General features: G+C 47.2%; 1 protein-coding gene across 3 annotated transcripts; it reads right to left on the bottom strand.

Moving 5' to 3' along the window:
* Positions 1–45: 45 nt before the first annotated feature.
* Positions 46–19,163, bottom strand: LOC117397843 (bridge-like lipid transfer protein family member 3A). Of its 3 annotated transcripts, XM_034911396.2 has the most exons (21): positions 18,955–19,162; positions 14,782–14,944; positions 14,363–14,401; positions 13,741–13,832; positions 13,141–13,330; positions 12,125–12,265; positions 11,688–11,858; positions 11,049–11,238; positions 10,818–10,904; positions 10,383–10,541; positions 9,921–10,069; positions 9,490–9,631; positions 8,815–9,008; positions 7,105–8,456; positions 6,489–6,670; positions 5,874–6,028; positions 5,317–5,467; positions 4,783–5,060; positions 4,118–4,226; positions 3,743–3,819; positions 46–3,470 (listed from the first exon to the last, which is right to left on the bottom strand). In XM_034911396.2, exons 1-21 carry the CDS (start codon positions 18,996–18,998, stop codon positions 3,363–3,365), a joined length of 4,173 nt encoding a protein of 1,390 aa, XP_034767287.2. In that variant the 5' UTR covers positions 18,999–19,162; the 3' UTR covers positions 46–3,362. The 3 variants fall into 3 exon arrangements, with proteins under 3 accessions (XP_034767287.2, XP_033852696.3, XP_058861023.1); XM_059005040.1 differs by lacking the exons at positions 46–3,470; positions 3,743–3,819; positions 4,118–4,226 and adding an exon at positions 4,234–4,445 and having other exon boundaries at positions 18,955–19,163; XM_033996805.3 differs by lacking the exons at positions 13,741–13,832; positions 14,363–14,401; positions 14,782–14,944; positions 18,955–19,162 and adding an exon at positions 13,413–13,709.
* Positions 19,164–19,579: the final 416 nt, after the last annotated feature.

Below are 19,579 nucleotides of genomic sequence, written 5' to 3'. Positions count from 1 at the left end.
GTATATGAAAAACACAAGCAATAAGGACAGCAGATCACCATGAAGTTTAGATGTAATAAACTTTTAATTTAGAAATGTCGTCACACATACGGCACTGGTTCACAGAACCTATCTTAATATAGCGGAGTGTTAACAATAAAAATACAGCCTACAAATTAAATAAAAAATACTGTCAAAAACAGCAAACAGTCCCGTGCAATGTACAAACACCCCAAAGGGTATTATACAAATCCAGCTTTCACTCAAATAAAGTGTCATTGTTATAATACTGGAGGGTTACATTGGACTGCAAGCCTGGCACAGCACAACAAAACTTACAATCTGCCACGTCACAAACATTCTCCACCGAGTGCTGTCAACTGAAATACACAGGGTAGAATTAGCTCACAGAAATGTGATTAGTTAGTTCTACTGCAAAATATTTCCGACCCTAACGCAGCGCTCCTAAACTTGTGAGGTTTAGTGAGCACGTTCCCTTCGTCAATGCAATCCCGCTCCTGAAAAAATTTCATTCTCATGCCAGCTGCCTTCCACGCCAGCCCAACTTCAAGTCACTTCAAATCCAGGACCTTCGTCCAGGGGGTCTAACAACTACCATGGCATTTGCTCTTGAACAATACATTCTTGAACTGGTTTCATCAAAAGATGCAGTTTTCTGTTTTCTTTCATTATCTTAATACATACTATATTGTTAATAAGGCTTAAATTGAAGCTATACCACGTTTGCCAACAAAGGCAAATAAAATATTAGGGAACAGAGTCCAACATCATTTATCTTGGCTCTGCTCTATAGTTCTGGACAGAGCTTTTTCACCAGAGCCACAGTGGAGCTGTGTCTGACTGCAGTAGTAAATGAGCTAGCGCACAGAGTCGGGTTAATACTGAGGGACTCCTGCGCGACTCAAACCTCATTAAAATTCCTTTTCCTAACTACTGTGGCACCACTCTTTACATTTCTTTTAAATCAAGTGGGGGAAAAGGAGGTAGGAAGAGCACATGTAACCCCATTGTTAAAATGAAAGGGCACAGTCAGCATTGGCAAGACACTACTACTGTATTCCTCACTACAGTACACATGATCATATTCGCAGACTCCTAAGGGATGGCTGAGGGGGTAGATGCAAGGGAGTGCTGAGTTGTAGTGTCCAGTTTCAGATCTGAACAGGCAACAGTGACAGAATCAGTTATTACCAAAAGCCAGCAAACATGTCAGTATGTTTCTGACCCAAATGGAATCACATGGGCCGGGCCAGAATACATTATATTGCAGTGGACCGGTATGTGCCATCGTTAGGTGGCAGACCCTGACTACGATTATATACAATACACGTGCAGTGAAGTGCGTTAACAATTTTAAAAAAAAACACCCATCAGTAACAATCTTAGCACCCCCACCCCCACTTTTCCTTATCATTGTGAAACTTTGTGTTGCAAGCTCCTTTCCCGTCTATGGTCAGTTCTTTGAAAAAAGAAAATGATCTGCGATTGCAGCTGTGTCCACCAGGCGTCACTGTTATTCCCTGGTGGATAGCTGCAGTGATCCTGTCTGCCACCAGGGGTCACTGTTTCGCGTTTAAAAAGCTACAGGGGTCTATCTAGTCTGTAATGCACTATTTGTGTAGAACAATTCTGTTGCCTGGAAAAAAAATAAAAAGTTCTACACAAACACGATTGAGGGACACTGCATAGAAAGCCTCTTGCAATCCACATTCTAAAGATCTGTGGGGTAGAATGCAACCCAACAGGTTTAGATTGCGTGCATGTTCCTGTACAGTTCTACAGGGACAAAGTTACACAAAACGATCAACAGGCATGCAGATAAATATAACAGTCCGCATTGAAAACCTGTATCCTGTGTTCATTGAAAATAATAATAATAATATACACCAAAATGCTGATCAAGCTTATTGTTCCTTCTACCCATTGCATGTTGCACGAGCTAAAACGATTAAAGAAAATGACACAAGCTTTCCAGTCTCAAACTGGGATGCTGTGTAATGTGCAGAAGACCCCAGGGTATATATTTATTACACACTATACATTAGTATATGCATCACACGTTTCAGTTTTGGGGCTGCGTTTCAAGTTAACTGACAGGGTCAATATACACCATCCTAACAGCCACATTGAATTGATGTGTTTTTTTCTTTATTCCCAGCTGTTTCACTCTACAGAACAGCTGTATTCACTGTTCCCTTCCTTATCAGGGAAGCACAAACACGAAGGACATCCCATAATTCTACAGTTTCATACAACGCCAGCAGTCCCAACGCTAGCGGTCTCTCTCAGCTTCATATCGGAAGAGTTTCTCTCAGTCAAGGGTTTCAAAAGGTCTCTCTCAGCTTCATATCGGAAGAGTTTCTCTCAGGAGTGATCGTTTGGTCAAGTAAAGGCAGGCATGAGAAGGAGTCATCATTCGATAGGCATTCAGCAGCAGGATGTTCAAACTGTGTTGCAAAACTGCCAAAACATTTTTTTTTTCAGTCAGAGCATATTTAAATATAAAAAAACCACACTATATTAATAATAATAAACAACAACATATTGGCATATTTTTTGTCAGTTTCAAAATACTGTACTTCATCCTCACGTTAGAATATTTATGTAAACGACTTTCTAATGAGATGAACTCATCAATGAAGTGCAGATCAAGTAAGCAGGAGGCCTGATGCATCAGGACCCCTGAACAAGAACATTTCCGCTAGCGCCGCCTTCCGTCAATTTCAAAACAAGCTTCCTTCCCCCTGACGGCTCCAACTGCTTCACAAAGAAATCAGCGTAATACACAGCCACAGCTTACAGGCAGCGTCACTCCCAGGAGCACAGGGAGTAGTGCCGCTTATAACAAGGGCTTTAAATCCATTACAGGTTAACCCACACGGTTACTTAATGCGTTAAACGGTCCTTCAAAGTTTTGTGAAAAGATTCCAAAGCTTTTTAACCCTTCCCTGACCGCGTACGGCTCCTTTTACCGTTTTCTCTTACTCTATTTTGTCAGCTTAACAAATATCACAGTGCCATACAAACTCAATGTTCCTTCCAATGGTGAACACAGTTTTTTCCTGCTCAATTGCACCTACAGGTTAATAACCCTCACGGCTACATTTCTCACGCTCTGCATTTGAAAAGCCATAAACCACCCCTGACGGCACCTCCAAAGAGAGTTTCAGCTCTCTGAGCGGTGGGGCCAGGCCCTCAAAATTCCAGGCTGCTGCTCAAGGTCTCCCCCTCCTGGTGGTAGTTTGCAGTGACAGCTGTCTTAGAGGGAAAGACTGCTGGGTTCTAGTGGTGCATGGCTCCCTCTTCTGGTGGTGTTGAGCATGACAGCTGTCTGTTCGGGGGAAGGGAAGTGGTTTTGGAGGTCAGAGGTTAAATCCAGGGTTGTATTTTCTAATCTCCTGGAGCAGTCTCTCCCGGTCTGTGTTGGCTTTTTCAAGAGCTGCCTGTGCATCGTCCAAGGCTCTCTGGAGCTGAGAGAAAATTAATAGTTTTAACAACAACACATGTGTATTTTTGTAGAAGCCAGAACTCCTGCAGTAGTTGGACAATGTTGCAATACAGAAATCTCTTGTTGGTTTGAGACAACAGTGGATAGTACACAGCTTCTCAAGTTATTACAAGGCAAGTAGCATGGTGAAGTGACTGCAGAGGGCAAGGGCAATACACAGCCACCACACAACCCGACACAGAAATGGCAGGTGGTTGCACCTCTGGATGTCACTGCAGTCTGCAGGTACAGTACCTGGTCTGGGATAGAGATGTCAGGATTCAGTGAGGCAGCTGTGTTGCTGGCCTGCTCTTGTAAGTCTGTCCCCGCAGCTGTTGGAGGAGAGCAAATACACAGTTATACCTGAAACACTCTCGTCCATTAGGTCCAGAATAGGTAGCAATACTAAAAGAAACTAGAAGCCTGAACACTACGAGAAAGACTTCCAGTTAAAATGCTTGGCAAAGAATTTGAAAGTCTTAAGATCAAACAAGTTGCCTTAATTTCGGAACATTTTTTTTACGTTTAAACATTTTTTGTCACAATGAATGGCCCATGAACCCTTAACTGGGTCGGGGATTATTAATTCCATGTTGTGGCTCCCAGTCCGTGTGTCTGCACGTCTCTCACCTCGCAGGTAGAAGATGCCATCGTCTGCACGCTCCAGAGCCAGCCCCTCCACAGAGAAGATGACTGGGACAGGCCTCGGGGAGGTGGGGTACAGCAGAGGTCCGTCATCCTGCAAACACAACACAGACGTTCCACACTCCTTGAACACCGTTTGAACTGCAGAGACCCCAGGGGGGCTGACCTGCACTGGGTAGAGTGATCCTGATGTGCATCAACGCCAGGCTCTCCTACCAGGGCCTCATCAGCTGAAGGTCTTTGCCCAGATCATTTTAAATGTCTTTTTGGGATAGGAAGGGCCAAGAACATCTCACATGGAGCTTTTTCAAATCTTCGAATAGTCAAACAAATCTAGCTATACAATCACAAAAAATCAACCAATCAAAGTATTTGCCACAATTCCAGTACCTCTTATCCTGTGCAGAGATGTCATCCCGTGCATAGAACACCACAACTAATTCCATTGTTCAAAAATCAAACGATGCGCAACCCAAGTTAAGACAATAAAACTGCACGTGCCACCTGTAGTTAATTCAAACTCAACGTTGACAAATCATTTACCCAAAACCCTCAAAGGAATTCCATCCTTACAGCGTAATGTATGCTTTAATCATCTCTGTTTCTGGTAAAATGAAAGACAGGAGGTTTGAAGCTTGAGCCTCTCCTACCTTGAGAGTGACCGTGGTGCTGTCCAGTTCCACCCTCATGGGCAGCAGGTCGGCACTGAGCTCGTCCTCCAGGAACGGCCCGAGGCTGGCCAGCGAGGAGGTCAGCAGCTCCGTAGTGCAGCCTCTCACCCGCAGGTGCAGGAAGCCGTTGGTTTCAGCCAGGGGGCAGTGCTGTGCTGCAGCTGCGGGGCCAATCAGGAACTGCAGCTGCACTACAGGGGCCCCCAGCACAGGCCCCTGCTGCTCTGAGGAAAGGGGCCTGTGGGGCGACGGTACTCCTGCGGGGGGGGGGCACAGACACACGATCACATCAGAGCATTATGATAAAAGGGATGGAAATAAGACTCACATTGCATAGCAGTGTGACCCATCCCAGATTTTACTATGAGTTTAATAAGACACGCCGGAGCTTGTTACCTATACACTGGGGCTAATCAAGCTTGTATTACAAACTGCAATAGGGGAAACGGCTATGCAACAGGAGGCTTATTTCCATCCCTGTTACATGCTATAAACAGTCATGGAGTGGCTCACCCAAGGCGCGTCCGCTCAGGAGCTGCTGCATGGTCATGTTGCCCAGTTGTTCAGGAACCACATCCCGAGCCTCTAGCGCCACCAGCAGGTCATCCCCTTTCATATCGAACGCGCAGCCCACATCGCTGATCCGGAGAAGCAGCACCGACACCTGAACGACATCCACAGCGTCACGAACCACAAACACTGAATACACAGCCTTCAATAGCCTAGCCGAACCAAACCAACCCCTTAAAGTACTGGGACTTGCCCTACCCAAGTCCCCCTGCTACTGGAAGCCAACAACCTGAAAGGTTAACTTAAGGACCCAAAATCAAGATGATTCTTATGCATCTTGTAATGGTAATTATCTGGTTCATAAATAAAGGGTTTAAATCTTTATAAACCTCGCCCATCGTGTGAAACACACATGGAAATAGGCAACTGCTTCAAAACAGAAAGACAGGCGCTCAAAGAGCCCTCTAGCAGGGTTCTTTGGGGCTGGTGTCTTTTCTATCAATGTGATTTAACAGGGGACCCATCCGCACACAGGGATTGGGGAGGTTTGTCTGCCTCACCTTGTCCTGGTTGAGCTCCTCCGTGCTCTGGGACAGGGAGCTGCTGAGATCAGGGGACGAGTCTCTCTCCGTCCCCAGCGCTGGACTGTCACGGCTCCTGGGGTCCGCCCGCAGAGAGGGGGTGCTGTCCGGGCGCACGGACTCCAAACCGGACTCTGAGGGGAGAAACACATGTGTATGAAGAGCTGCTTATAACAGCGGCCACGTGCAATGCCATGGGGAGGAGCCTGTGTAGGGGTCCCAAGGAGAAGAGACTGAACAAGTGTAATTCAAATGCAGGGCCAGGTCATCGCAGGGTTATACTGGAATACTGGGAGGCATAAAGAAGAGGTTGAGAGAGCCAGTAATTTACCACCACCATTTCATTTTACAAAACCAAAGAACTCTGCAGTTTAATTCAAGGGAACAGATTTACTAAGTACACTCTGGAACAAAGTTTGCTCCACTTTTTTTTTCCTTTAGTGAAAAAACAAACAAAAATAAAACCCTGCCAACTTGAAAAAAGAACTCTGGTGTGTCTTGGAACCAGTAAACCAACATTGAGTAACATTTATCGTTTTGAGAAGAGGGGCCTAGCTGCAAAGCGAAGCCATGGGCTGTATTATTACTGTTTACCGGAGTCCATGAGGATGACAAAGTTGTCGCTGCTGTCGCTGTCTACGGAGAAGCGGTCGTCAGGAAGGCTGCCGTCCAGCGAGGCGCTCTCCAAGGAGTGCTGGGATTGAGAGAGGGTCATGTTGAGGAAACGCAGCCTCCCAGGGGCTGAGGGTGCCTCCTCAAGACGAGAGGGCTGCTCTCTGAGAGGGGCGGGACAACAGACATCAAACGAATGCCATGAAAGTGATGAGAAGTGAATACACACAATTGTATGACACAGCTTTAAACAAGGTAGACGAGGAAATACATAATACAGTACGGAATAAACAGACTTGGGTGTTTGATTGTTCCAATGAGTGGATGTTTAGATGTCTGTTTCTATAAAAGCCGGTGAGGCTTGACGCTTCTGATATGAAATTGTATTGATAGGAAAATTCACGTCTAGGTTAAAAAAAAAAAATGGTGATGGGGGGGACGAAACAAGCTGATCATCCAAAACCATCCAAAAGCCCACCCACTGACAGTGAATAGATCTACAAGCATGATCCTCCGACATGCTAGGCGAACACCCAGCTGGTTGGAAGTCAGAGAGGACTCTATTAACTCTGTCGATTGACCCGGTAGTGTAACTGACCTGGCTGGGGGCAGGAACAGCATCTTGTGCATGGTAGAGGTCATCTTCTCCCGGCTCAGGATGCTGAAGGCGTCCTTGGTGATGGACACGGCCTCTTTGGTCAGGTCCATGGTCACGGTCATCGCCTCTTTGGTGACGTCCTTGGTGGCGGTGAGTGCGCTCGACAGCTCCCCCTCCAGGCTGAAGGAGGAGTTGCCTCGGGAGTGAAGGGGAGGGTTTAGAGATGGGGAAGGGGAGGAGGGGCCTGCATCTTCCAGGGCCTCCACAGCCTCGCAGGCCTCCTCGACAGGAGGGGGCGCTGTGGTGCCGTTGCCGTCTTCCTTCTCCGAGGATCCTGCGTTCCCAATGCCGCTGTCCTCCAGTCCGGCAGTGACCAAGGGCCCCTTCGCTGGGGACAGTTCTGAATCAGTCAGGCTGGGGCTGTCCGTGCTTCCAGGGGACTGAGTCTCTTCAAGCGTTGCAGGAGGCAGCAGCAACGCTACTTCAGCACTCTCCAGCAGTAACCCCACACTAACAGTAGGGGGCTCCACCTGCTCGCCCCTCAGCCCCAGCGTGTCCTGAGCTAACTCGGCCCCCAGCCTGGAAAAGGTGTCCTTCACTCTCAAGAGAGCCACGTACTGATAGTGGTTCAGCCGCAGCCTGATAGGGGATAAGGCTTGTGCCAAAACGTGGATTGAAGCCATCTCCATTTGCTCCGCGTCCTCCTCCTGCCCTTCCCCGTTCTGTGCTGGCCAGTCATTCTCGTTAGAATCCCTGGGTGACCCCAGATCCAACAGATCCTGCACTGTTCTGGATTTGAGGTGGCTTCCAGGCCTCTCAGTCACTAACCTGGGGTCGATATAGTTACTGCAGCTTGCAGACGCCCTCAATCTAGAGCCACAGCCTGGAGTAAAGGGAGGTACGTGGGGCTTGATCTGGAAGGCCCCCGGGCGGCACATCCACAGGGAGATGGCCAAGGGCTCCAGGAAGGGCAGAGTCTTTCCTTTGGGGCTCCGGCGCGCCCCTTCGAAGTCTAAAGCCAGCCCAGAGAGGTGCAGGGACCACATGTCCTGGGAGCGGGGGGGTTTCTTCCTGCTCAACAGCTCCGGGGCTCGATCCCCCTCCAGGGCGTGCTGCAGGAAGGCGGAGGGGAGCGGGTGGAAGCTGCTGCAGGTTCTGGGGAAGCTTGGGGCGCCCCCCGCGGGCTGGAAGAAGGGGCAGTGGCTGAAGGAGTGGCAGGTGCCCTGCAGGTCAGCTGTCGTGGCGTGGGCGCAGTGCCGCGTGTTGGTGAACACGGAGTGCGAGGCATGGACACAGAGGCTCTGTGGCCGGTCAGGGTGGTCCAGGATTCTGGACTCCAGCGGGATCACCAGCTAGAAACGGAACAGCTTCAAATTATTTAATTTAGAGCCAACACAGCTGAAGTCCGTCCTGGAGTCACTTACAACTGTAATTGTGCAATTCTTAATTAATTACAATTGTAATTGAAACCTTGGCACATCTGCATTATTGGAATTAGATCACATAACTGATCGATTACAGTCCAGTTCTGCATTTGTCATATACTTTTTCCAAACTGGTCTTTGCCTCCTGTACATTGAACCTAGATGTTTAAGGAATGAAAGACCTGGCTGGAACATGGTTCTGGTTTAGAATGGTCTGAAAGAGCTACATGCGAGAACCGCTTACTATAAACACACACAGTTACAGTCACACTCCTCTCTCTCCCACCTTGAGCTGATAGATGTCCAGGCGCACGTCGACATGCTCCTCCCCCTTCCCAGAATCCTCCAGCTTGTAGAAGGCCTTGACCTGCTCCAGGCTGCGCAGGAGCCCCAGTGAGAAGAGATTGATCCAGAGCAGACTGAGCGGCTCGGGGGTCAGCTGGAGCCCGTTCAGCTGGCCATACAGGTTGGAGCAGGGCACTGGGAGGGGGAGGGGGGAGGGAGACAGCACTGTCAGACACACGGTGCTCCAAGCAGAGCCAGCACACCTCGCTTTCAATCGCCATCTTATCTTAGAACTCGGGGCCACCATATAAGGGTCAAGCCAACGCTAAAGGGCTCGTCAATGTTTTTTTTGGAACAAAAAATAAATAAGGTTTATATATAAATTCAAAACACAGCACACTCTCCTTTCACTAGCTCCATATAAAAAGACCTTTAAGACCTCCGTGTGTCTCTCTCACTGCAGGTGTCCGTCCGAGCTCATTGGGTGCCTGGTCGGTAGGGCCCGCTGTAGAGCGATGAGGAGAAACAGTCCCTGTCGGTTTTGCCTCCCTAACCCGCAGGAGTTACCTTGAAGGTTTCGTCAGACAGTGTATTTGTATGCCTGTTAAGTCTAACACACGGTTTTGTAATTAAGCCAACATGAGAGGCAGCGTTGGCTGCGTTAGCCTGTACGTACCGGGGAGATGGGGGTGGTCAGGGAAGTAGTACTCTGTGAACTGGATGTGAATGGCTGACACGTTGTCAGGGAGCTGCAGGGACTTCCTGTTGCAGGACACCAGGGTCTGCGGCTTCTTACTGTGGCGACCCCTGCTGGACACCTGCGGGTAAGACACACAAGACCTCACTCTTACACACTGCCTGGATTGCAATAAGGGGTTAAGCTGTAGTGAAAGCACCATCTACATAACCAACATTTACACCATATAGAAATGCGGCAAGTCTTTGTTTGTTGCTTTCTACAGTTTGTTTTGTCCACAGTATGGTACAGCTGGAATCCAAGCTCTGTAGCAGCATAGAGAATGTGTCACCCATGACTTCAATCAAAACAGATGGTAAAATTTAAAAGACAGATGTTTTGTCTTCATCCGTGTAGTGAGTAGCAGGTACCTGGTATATATCCAGGTCATCCACCCTGACCAGCACACAGCTGGACCGCAGCCTCTTCCAGGGCAGTCCCTGGGGCGGCAGGGCTGCAGAGGTTCGGCGAGGGGTCTGGACCCGGTCCGGGGGGCTGGACTTCGGAGTGGAACCTCCGTCTGTGCCAAGAAACAAGGAGGGGGTGACTGTAGGAAACAGCAGGAGGCGTGGCGTTCCTCCTCCCAGCACGTGCAACCTTTATTCACTACACTCGTGATGAAGTGGGGGAAATCGGAGGTGCACGGAAACTGTACGCTATCCACCGTTTGCATCATCGCCACAGGGAGGACTGATCTCCAGGTCCTGGGGTAAAATCCAGCGTGCTGTTTGAAACAAATTAGTAAATACATAAATACATCCACATGCCTGCTTGTTATACCCAATGGCTGAACCAGCCTACAGTCTGTGCTTTATGCCCTGCTGTGTACTGACCATGTGTGCGGGTGGGGGACCCCTTGCCCGGCACGGGGGAGCCCGTCTGCCTGTCCTGCCCCTCAGCTCGGCGCTGGAACTCCTGCAGCAGCTTGCTCACCCACTGCGCCCGCGTCTCCATGGCACCACAGTACCGCTCCCAGTGCCGGCAGCCGTCGCCTGCAGGAGAGGGGAGGAGGGGTCAGACGACTCCAGAGCGGTTGAACTTTTTAGCTGGGTCGGTATTGCATATGGGCATCCATTTACATGTATGGATCTTGTGTACCAACCAAGTCATGTTTAATATTATAGCATCATGGAAATAATGCTTTTGCTCTATAAGAACAAAGGAAACAAAAATGGCTTATGTAGTTAGGTAAGGCACTCAGGACCCCATGCACACGCACAGCTAGACAGACTGACACACACACACCCCGCCCCCTCTATTGAGCTCACTAGGCCAGTGGAAGGGGTAGTAGTCGAAGCCCAGCTTGTGGAAGGTCAGCTGCATGGCTCCTCCGGCGACTCGAGGCTGCGGCCCACCTGGTCAGAAACACCAATAAAAAGAAATGAATGAATTTGCTTTGCAGACAACAAAGTTCAAAACTTCCCAGTCACTGTCACCCGAACGTAACTGCAACCACGACCAACCCAAGTAACTGCACAGGGACGAGTGGGTGTTCTGACCTGCCTCGCTGTCTGAGCTGTCGTCACAGATGTGCAGGTCCAGCCTGGAGATGAGAGTGTGGTAAGAGGACTCCTTGACGTCATGCTGCTCAAAGTACTGGCTGAGGCTGTTGGGGGCCCCGCTCGGGGGGGCAGCGTGGGGGGCCGGCTCGTTCCAGGAAGGCTGGGCCCCAGGGGAGGTGGGCGCCCTCTGCACACAAACACTCAGAGTTAGAGAGGACCCCAAAACAAACACCCAACACGACTGAAACAAAATGGTTTGCATTAATCAGACCTCACAGACTAACACGGGAAAAAAGAGTATAAAAATGGTGTCAAAAGCAAATCATAGTGAAAGCACAGTATGCCTGAATCTGAATCAGGCATCTTAAACAACTTCTAAAAAGTCTCATGCATTTTACCATTTATGGCTCTGTGTTCCTTCTCTCTCACTGCATGTGTGGTCTATTAAAGTCATCAATTCAATTAGACAATCACCAATTTGCCTTTTGACAATTTTCCAAGATTTTCAGTTAGTGGTTTGAGTTCATACCTGCAACATATTTATGAGTGTTGTAATAAATGTGCACACTGCTGTATGTCAAGGAAACAGCAATCAGTCCACCCCTGGACCCTACAGCACCCCGAAACTTAGCGTACCTGCAGGGGGTCGGGGGCCAGGCTCTTCCTCTGCTGGGCTGACCTCTCGATGGCCTCGCTCAGGGACTTGGCGTAGCGGATCATGGCTTTGAGCTGCGAGTCGGTCAGCACCCACAGCAGGTCATCCAGGATGAAGAGGAGCTTCGAGGCAACCACGTTGCAGTCCTTCATCTGCACAGAGAGGGGAGGGAGTGAGAAGGGCTCCTTGCTGGGCTAAGACAAGACCAAACCGACACAGCGCATGACTTAAGAGTCTTAACCACGGTGCAAAAGTTTGTCTGCATTTGCGGTTACAGAGCTTTTAATCTGATGTAAGTTGACATGTGCTACCACCCGGGATATATAAGCTGCTTGATGCCTATACACACACACACACACAGAGGGGTGCAGCCCAGGCTGTGCCCCTCACAGACACACAGACAGACTCAGGGTCATACCCGGCGCTTCAGGGCGATTCGGATGCGACCCTGGTTAGTGATCAGTCTCAGGGGGGTGCTGCCCAGATCCTGCTCCCCGCTCTCCATGGCGTCAGCCTCGATCCGTAGGGTCTGCCAGTTAATCTCCTTGAACGTCAGCACCTGAAACACACAGACACCGTGCAGCTACATCGGGAGGGAGTCTCAACGAGACACAGAGACACGCAGGAGGGGAGTCCGAGCAGATCCAGCACTTGCTGTTTTTCAATCTACTAAGATGCTAGAAGTGTCACCCTGAACTATAAAACACTCCATTGTTCCATACGTAGTAATACTTGTAAAGGAAAACATAGAAGTCTAGCAGTCAAACATTTTAGCAAAAGCGTTTTTCAGTGATGCATGAGGCTAGCTGCAGTGGTTAAAGTAAAGGAACTGTGTCTGGAGGTCTCCGACATTGCCCTTCAGATTTGTGCAAGCCTTCCTCAATATCCTGGCAGTTACACCGAAGACTATGAAGCAACTCTTTACACACTGAATGTTTGCGTGTGCCATACTTTTAGCAGTAGCTTATTCTCAGTACTGCAATCACGGTTTTAGGTCCAGGCTAAAAACTAAAAGATGTGGAAGCTTTTTAAATGATACCTACTTTAATGCACAACTAGAATGAGCGACAGACTTGTTAGTTTGGGATGGGGTTACATCACTCGATACTGTAAACCAACTTAGTATAGAATTTATGTACATGGTACGTTTTCTGCATTTATACCTGTGATGATCGCTGGGTTATTTAGAATAAATAGAGCATGTTATAAAGGGTGTAGTTAAATGGCATTGGAATTGTAATTGCAATTTCAGCAGACCATTCTGCTGTCATTGTAACAGTAATTCTAAATGACCCTCAGGTCTGTCTAGAGCCCACCTACACCTCGAGGTCCAGACTCGTGCACCCCTGCAGCGCTTGCATGAAGCCCGGACCCCAGGGCTGGAGGATGGCCTCAGGGGGTCTACAGGAATGAAGCAGGACGCGCTGGTTTTACCTCTCCGCGCTGGGGGTCCGTGATGCGGGTGAAGCGGAGGTCGCTCCGTTGCCACTTGGGGTTCAGGCTGTTCCCCTGGAGCTGCCACAGCTCGAAGGAGGCGTGGAAGGCCTGGGCCTGGACCTTGATGGTGATGGAGTTTATGATCACGGACATGCCTTCCACCACCTTCTCTGCAAACCCATACTCGCTGCAACAGAGCAGGGCAAGGCAGGTGAGCTGGGCTCAATCTCAACTGCAATTCCTTTTTAAAGTCAAACCCCCAAACTCACATTCGCTTTGAATTCACTCCAGCACGTCACCGATCAAAACTGCAGTTAGCAGTATTCTGTTCAAATGAGCTTCTCACAGCGGTAACTAATTACAACCATTCCCATTACTGCAGCGCTTTTCAACACAAGGATCCCAAAGCGCTTCACACACACACACAATGAACAAGGAAACCATTACATTAAAATACACAGTCTAATACAGAATTTGATAAAACAGAAATGTAATTGAAGTCACTGTTAGTAAATTTTCAAATGAAAGCAGCTGGGTATGAACAGGCGGTAGCTGGTGTTTTTTTGTGTTTAAAATGGCACTGTGACACTTCCTAACCTTTGCCCAGCGGTGATGGCGATGGGGGAGGGGCCATTGGGGGGGCGGGGCTCCTCGCACGTCCTCATTTCCACCTCCACCTTGTCCAGGAACTGCAGGAGAGAGCAGAGAGGACAGCCGTTACTGCCAGGAGACAGACCCCCAGTGTCCGCTGTGGGGTGAGCTCACAGCCCTGGATTCAATATAAATCATAGCACCGCCATCGCCACGGAAACCGGATCAGCCCTGCACAGGCTTTCAAGAAATACCAAGCAACAAAAACATGCGATGAAGAGAACCTTCACCCCAGCTTCTGTGATTGAGCGCTGGGTATAGAAAGGACTGTACGTTTAGTTGCATTACATAACACTGCCACGGCAACAGACAGAATTGTTTTCATTTAGTTCACAGAGCAGAGATTCAGCACTGCAAACACACACCCTCCTGCTAAGAGGATCCTGAACATCTTCTAAAAGGAGTGATCAATTAAGGCTTCAAAAGCCATTAGCATTCTCATTGCTTTTCCTCTGTGTTTTTAGAAGCAGACACTGTTATTGATTCCTGGCACACCACAGTAGTATACATGATCCGAGTGCTGTTGGATTCCTGGAGCAGAAGTTTATCACAACTAATGATTGCCTACCAGACAGATAGGGCTGGTCTTCAGCTTTGTCCATTGTATCTGCAGAGGAAAAACAAATAGGACATTGACATACTGGAAACATTCCTTCTGCATTCCATCTTCCAACCCTGAAAACACCCCTCCCCCTCCCCTCCCCTCCCCTTACTGCAAAGGAGAGGGGGAGCAAACATTTCTTGAACATGCAAGCTGGTGTTTATTGTTACTGTCCTCTATTCCGTCCTTATCCCAGCAATATCTTACAACATGTCGTGGGTTCAAGTAACAGATGCCTCTGTCTGGTAATAAAACCAGGAGCTTGGTTGTGAAGCGTGGGGACAGTCTTGGTGTGATTTGTTAGGTGTTAATAAGTTGTAGTTGTAATGGTTTTCACTGCCCTGCTCTGCAGCAGGGCTGTCCGGACGCGGTTCCGATCCACTCACCCGGATGGCAGCTTTGTTGCAGTAGACCCGGGTCACGGCCAGCCAGGTGGGCAGGTCCAGCATGTTCTGCAGAACCTCCTCGTCCAGCTCCAGGTTGGATAGTTGCCCCTCCCCCTTTAGGGTGCTCAGGTTGATCTTGTCGGGGGACAGGTTCTTTGCGAACCTGGCAGGGAGGAGTGGGGATGGGATTACTGAGGCAGAGCAGCACACACAGCCTGCAAAGGGGACGGCTCACACTCACAGGAACTCAAGTCACAGAGCGTGTTTCTGTATTTGTACCTGCGATTGCTGCTGGGTTATTTAAACATGTTAATGTGTGCAGTTTGTATCTTACTTTTTAGTGTAATTGCAATTACTGCTGCATAAAATTGTAACTAATTCAACAAAACAGCATCGTAATTGTCACTGTAATTTCAGCAAACAATTCTGCTGTCATTGTAAAGGTAATTCTAACTGAGCCCAGGTAAGTCGGGAGCCCACCTATACCTCAATGACTTGTGCACCCCTACAGTAGTTGGCATGAAGCCTGGACTTACAAATATCTTTTTTGACCAGTATAACAACGCAGGGATGGAAATAAGACTCCTATCGCATAGCCGTTTCCCCCGTTCCAGGTTTTAAGAGGAGCTTGATTAGCCTCAGCGCTTATGGAACGAGCTCAGGTGTGTCTTATTAAACCCACAGTGAAAGCAGGAATCAAACTGCTGTGCAATGGGAGTCTTATTTCCATCCCTGTTAACAAGACGTTGTTTCAGGCAATGAGATAGAGCAAAGTACACGGATTGAAGCTTGGATCCTAAACACAATTTAAATTGCACATACCGCAATGTCTATGTGGCATGCAAACCTACCCTAGAAGTTTACCACTGTAAATGCACACGGTACTTCCCCATGCTTATACTGTACTGTTATACAGTTGAGTTTGCCCTGCTACCCCCTCAACCACTCCTTTCCACAATCAAAGCCACTGTCCTGAGATTAGCACCCTACCTCACCACTGCTTCCTAACAGTGCTTCATCCTCCCTCTGTTCATTCAGCACACAGCTCTCTGCCTTTCTTTCAGGGACTATAGGGAGTGCAGGGGCTCTGGTAATCAATGTGTAAGAGGCTTAGAATATTCACTGTACTAATCTCTTTCATTTTGCAATAAACGCGTTGTTTTAATGATGCGGAACCAGGCGCTGCACACACACACACACACACACACTGCCGCTTTCTATCTGAGAGCACGATGACATAAAAGCTGTACCAACGCCTGGCTCACAGCACTGCAGAACACCAATTAATTTCTGCACTGCAATATTATATAATATCTTTGATTCATCCTGCAGTTCAAACCAAAGCAAGTTAAGAAATGCCAGTGGAGCTTGTAGTTTGATTGCTCTGAAGGGTCCATTTGATCAGCCTATATCCAGATAAGACAGATGGATTTTTAGAGCATTTTACAGCCCTGTGGAAATCACCTATCCATAGTTATCCCAAGATCACCTCTACAGCAAAAGGAGTGCTGTAAAAAGCTGCAGGTTATGCAGAGTAGAGTGGTTCTACTTTTAACTGATAAGCTCTTCAGCATCTGCCAGAAAAGCCTGCCTGAAAAGATGTGAGCCAGGCAGGAAGGATTGCTAACTGCCTCACACTAGTATTTCGATTCAGCCCTGCGCTTTGCCTCCTGGACTTGGTGTTTGCTGTTCAGGTTGCCTCACACCGTCTGAGCAAACAGAAATCCACCTCAGCAATACCCACAACATACTCTTCACACCTGCATCTGCTGCATCACTTCATTTCCCTGCTTCGGTTTCTTATACTGTCCAGCATTCGGGAAGTCTTCTGGACTTGTTGAAAGAAGAACGTACAAAAACAGCATTGAAATCGCTGACATTATGTTCACACGTTTTTTTTTTTTATTGGCCAGATCAAAGTGCCTTCTCCAGTGTTTAATTAATTCTGGGTTCAGCTGCTCAAATCCGCCTTTACCTGGCTTTGAGCTTGCCTGGAGGGACTGAACAGCCATCCTCATTGAAATCACGGGACAATGCATCCTTTCAGCTTCTGTCAGCCCAATCTATTCTGTCTGTCTACATGGGTCTAGCGGAGCTGAATATTCACATTCGTACATGACTTGAATGGAATGATGAAGGCTGTTCAGTCCTGGCATTTAGGATTGTCCAGGCAAGTTCAAAGCTAGGTAAAGAATGAAACAGAGAAAATAAATCAGAAGTCAGCATTGGAGCCTTGGGACCAGCGCCAGTCTCAATGATTGCAAACATTATAAAACAAATAAATAAGGGTAATTAAGAGCATGAGTCACCGCCTCCCAGGAACCCAGCACAGAAACACTGCACCAGCCTGGACTGCAGAAAAGCAGGTTAGGAGGAATTTCTTACTGATAACATGCAGGCTCCATTTTGCACGCACAACTCTACTTGTTTTTAAGTGTGGGACGAAAATCTAAGAATCCTAAAAATCTACTGAAGTGGAGTCTGTTAGCTTCAGTTAGCTTCTTTAGTGCATCACAGTATCAGCAGTAATCCAGGGATTTAACCAAGCTTAAAAAAAAACAAACACCAGGCTGTTAATTAGTAGGCATGTGCTAATACTCGTGATTGCCTTTGACAGTATTAAATAAACCCATTCATTAATGTGCTGACTTCAAAACAAGAAAAGCTGTCCTCCCCTCGCCTTTACAACCGAGTACCAATCACCAATCAATGGCACCCCCCCCCCCTCTTAGTGGGGATGCATTTAGTACAGCATTGTGCAAGATTCTCAGCTAACTGCCTAGCTGTGCAATACACTGCTAGTTTCTAAAATCTTTTGCTAGTCCTCTGAAGCTGCTCACAAAAACAACAGAAAGCTGCTGAATATTGAGCTTCTTCACTGGTTTGAAAACGCTGGCTTACTGTCCTCAAAAACACTAAAAGAGAAAGTGTCTGAATTAAACCGAATATGTCAGGCCAATACACATACACGGAGTAGATAGGTTTCATTTTCACAATTACTGGTCCTACGGCAGATAACAGCAGTGTCTCAATTCGATAATTGTAAGCTAAACTTCTGGCCAGAGCTGTCGATTACATCAGTCTGCATGTGACTGATGTGCAGTTTCTACAGCCCTGAATTGATAACTGCTAGCCGAGCCCAACAACTTAGTCGTTGTTTACAGGTATGGAGTCTAAATGACAGGTTATGTGTCAGGTTTAATTATCCGACAGCCCTGCCACAGGATAAATAAAGCAAGGCACTGTAATCCAGCTGTTAAACGAACCCCACTAAACAAATGGAGCATGTCATCCATTGAGCTGTATGTTGTACAGTACAGTGTATCTTAATGGAAAGACGCATAGACATTGTACTTTACCGTGCAGACTAAAAGACCTACAGTATACAGGAAACACTACAGGTATTTAACACGTGAACACACAACCGTATAGTACCGTCCAAAAACACTAGAGCTTCATTCACAATACCGCAGCTCATCTTGGGGTATGATACAGGTTACTATAGCGAGTCACTTTCAGTGTAGCGGCACCTCGTCCTCATGTTTGAAAAACAAACCTTACCATGGCACACTCGAGTGTATTTTCTGAATGTGGCTCCTTCTGTAAAATGCACTAAGTGTGTATGGCGGCATTAAGTGGCAAGTAAGGTTCACTAAATTAATTTCAGACTTTAATACAATCACTTACCTGCGTGTCCTGGGGCTAAACCGCGAGTACTCCTAGCAGCTATGGTGAAGGATTACAACAAACTCGACCCTTCGCGTTAATACAAAGCTGTGTTTTCGATTCTTTGGTGGTACAGTACCGGACAGACTCTTTCACAAAATATTGAAAAATAAAAGTGTACAGTTAAGAGGATGAAATGTAATGCCGTCGGTGACTGTTCTGACGCTGACTATGTTACGTATTTTTGTGACATTATATATTCGGGCTCACTAATCTACAGAAGAGAATCAACCCACTAATAATTAACGTAAATGAACTGCATGACAACAGCATCCGACTGTAAATCTGAAGTGTATACTCCTCGTATCGTGTATTTAATCCCAGTAAAATCTCAATTTTGTATTTAAAAAAAACATCCGATCAAGAATTCGGAAATTATTTCACGGGGGTCGTCTATTTCTTCGTATCAATTTAAATAATAAACAGGACAGTAAAGCAGCGGCTTACCTAGACAGGTGCTTGAGGATCTGTTTTTTGATAATCCCTGCCATGGTGTTTTCTCGTTCCCCGTTGCGGGGCGGGTGGTGGTATTTAATTTCGGGGTTTACAAATATTTCATTCCCCTTCCACGCAGGGACTCCCTCTCTCCCCGAGGGTCCGCCACACGCACACCGCCACTACCCCACAATGCTTCGCGGGCGGCAATCACTCTTGCGAGTAGGCGACAGTTTGAAGATGACGTCAGGAGATGAAACTGGCTCCGCTTTTTTTTTTTTTTCTTTTTTTTTTGCATTTTTATTGAAATAAACAAAGAATGTACAGAAAGTAAAAAAAAAAAAAAACAGAATAGTGAACATATTATAATGGAAGCCAGGGGGTGGGCTTAATACAATTACAAAAAAATATTAAATAGGTTACATACATGAAGTGTCTTCAAAGCTTTTTTATTATTGGACATCTTAATAACCTTAATGTACTGTTCCATTTCTTTTACAAAAAGAAAAAAGAAAGGTTTCTGATTAGAGAATTTACACTTGTGAATATGAAATTTGGCCATTAGAATAATCAAGTTTATAATGTAATACTCGTTATTTTCACTGGTCTTATAGTTAGTGAAACCAAACAGTACATT

Source organism: Acipenser ruthenus, chromosome 30 (genome assembly GCF_902713425.1).
Source record: "Acipenser ruthenus chromosome 30, fAciRut3.2 maternal haplotype, whole genome shotgun sequence".
Lineage (NCBI taxonomy): Eukaryota > Metazoa > Chordata > Actinopteri > Acipenseriformes > Acipenseridae > Acipenser > Acipenser ruthenus.
Note: the sequence above shows the minus strand (reverse complement) of the source record. Positions and strands in the feature narration are given on the sequence as shown.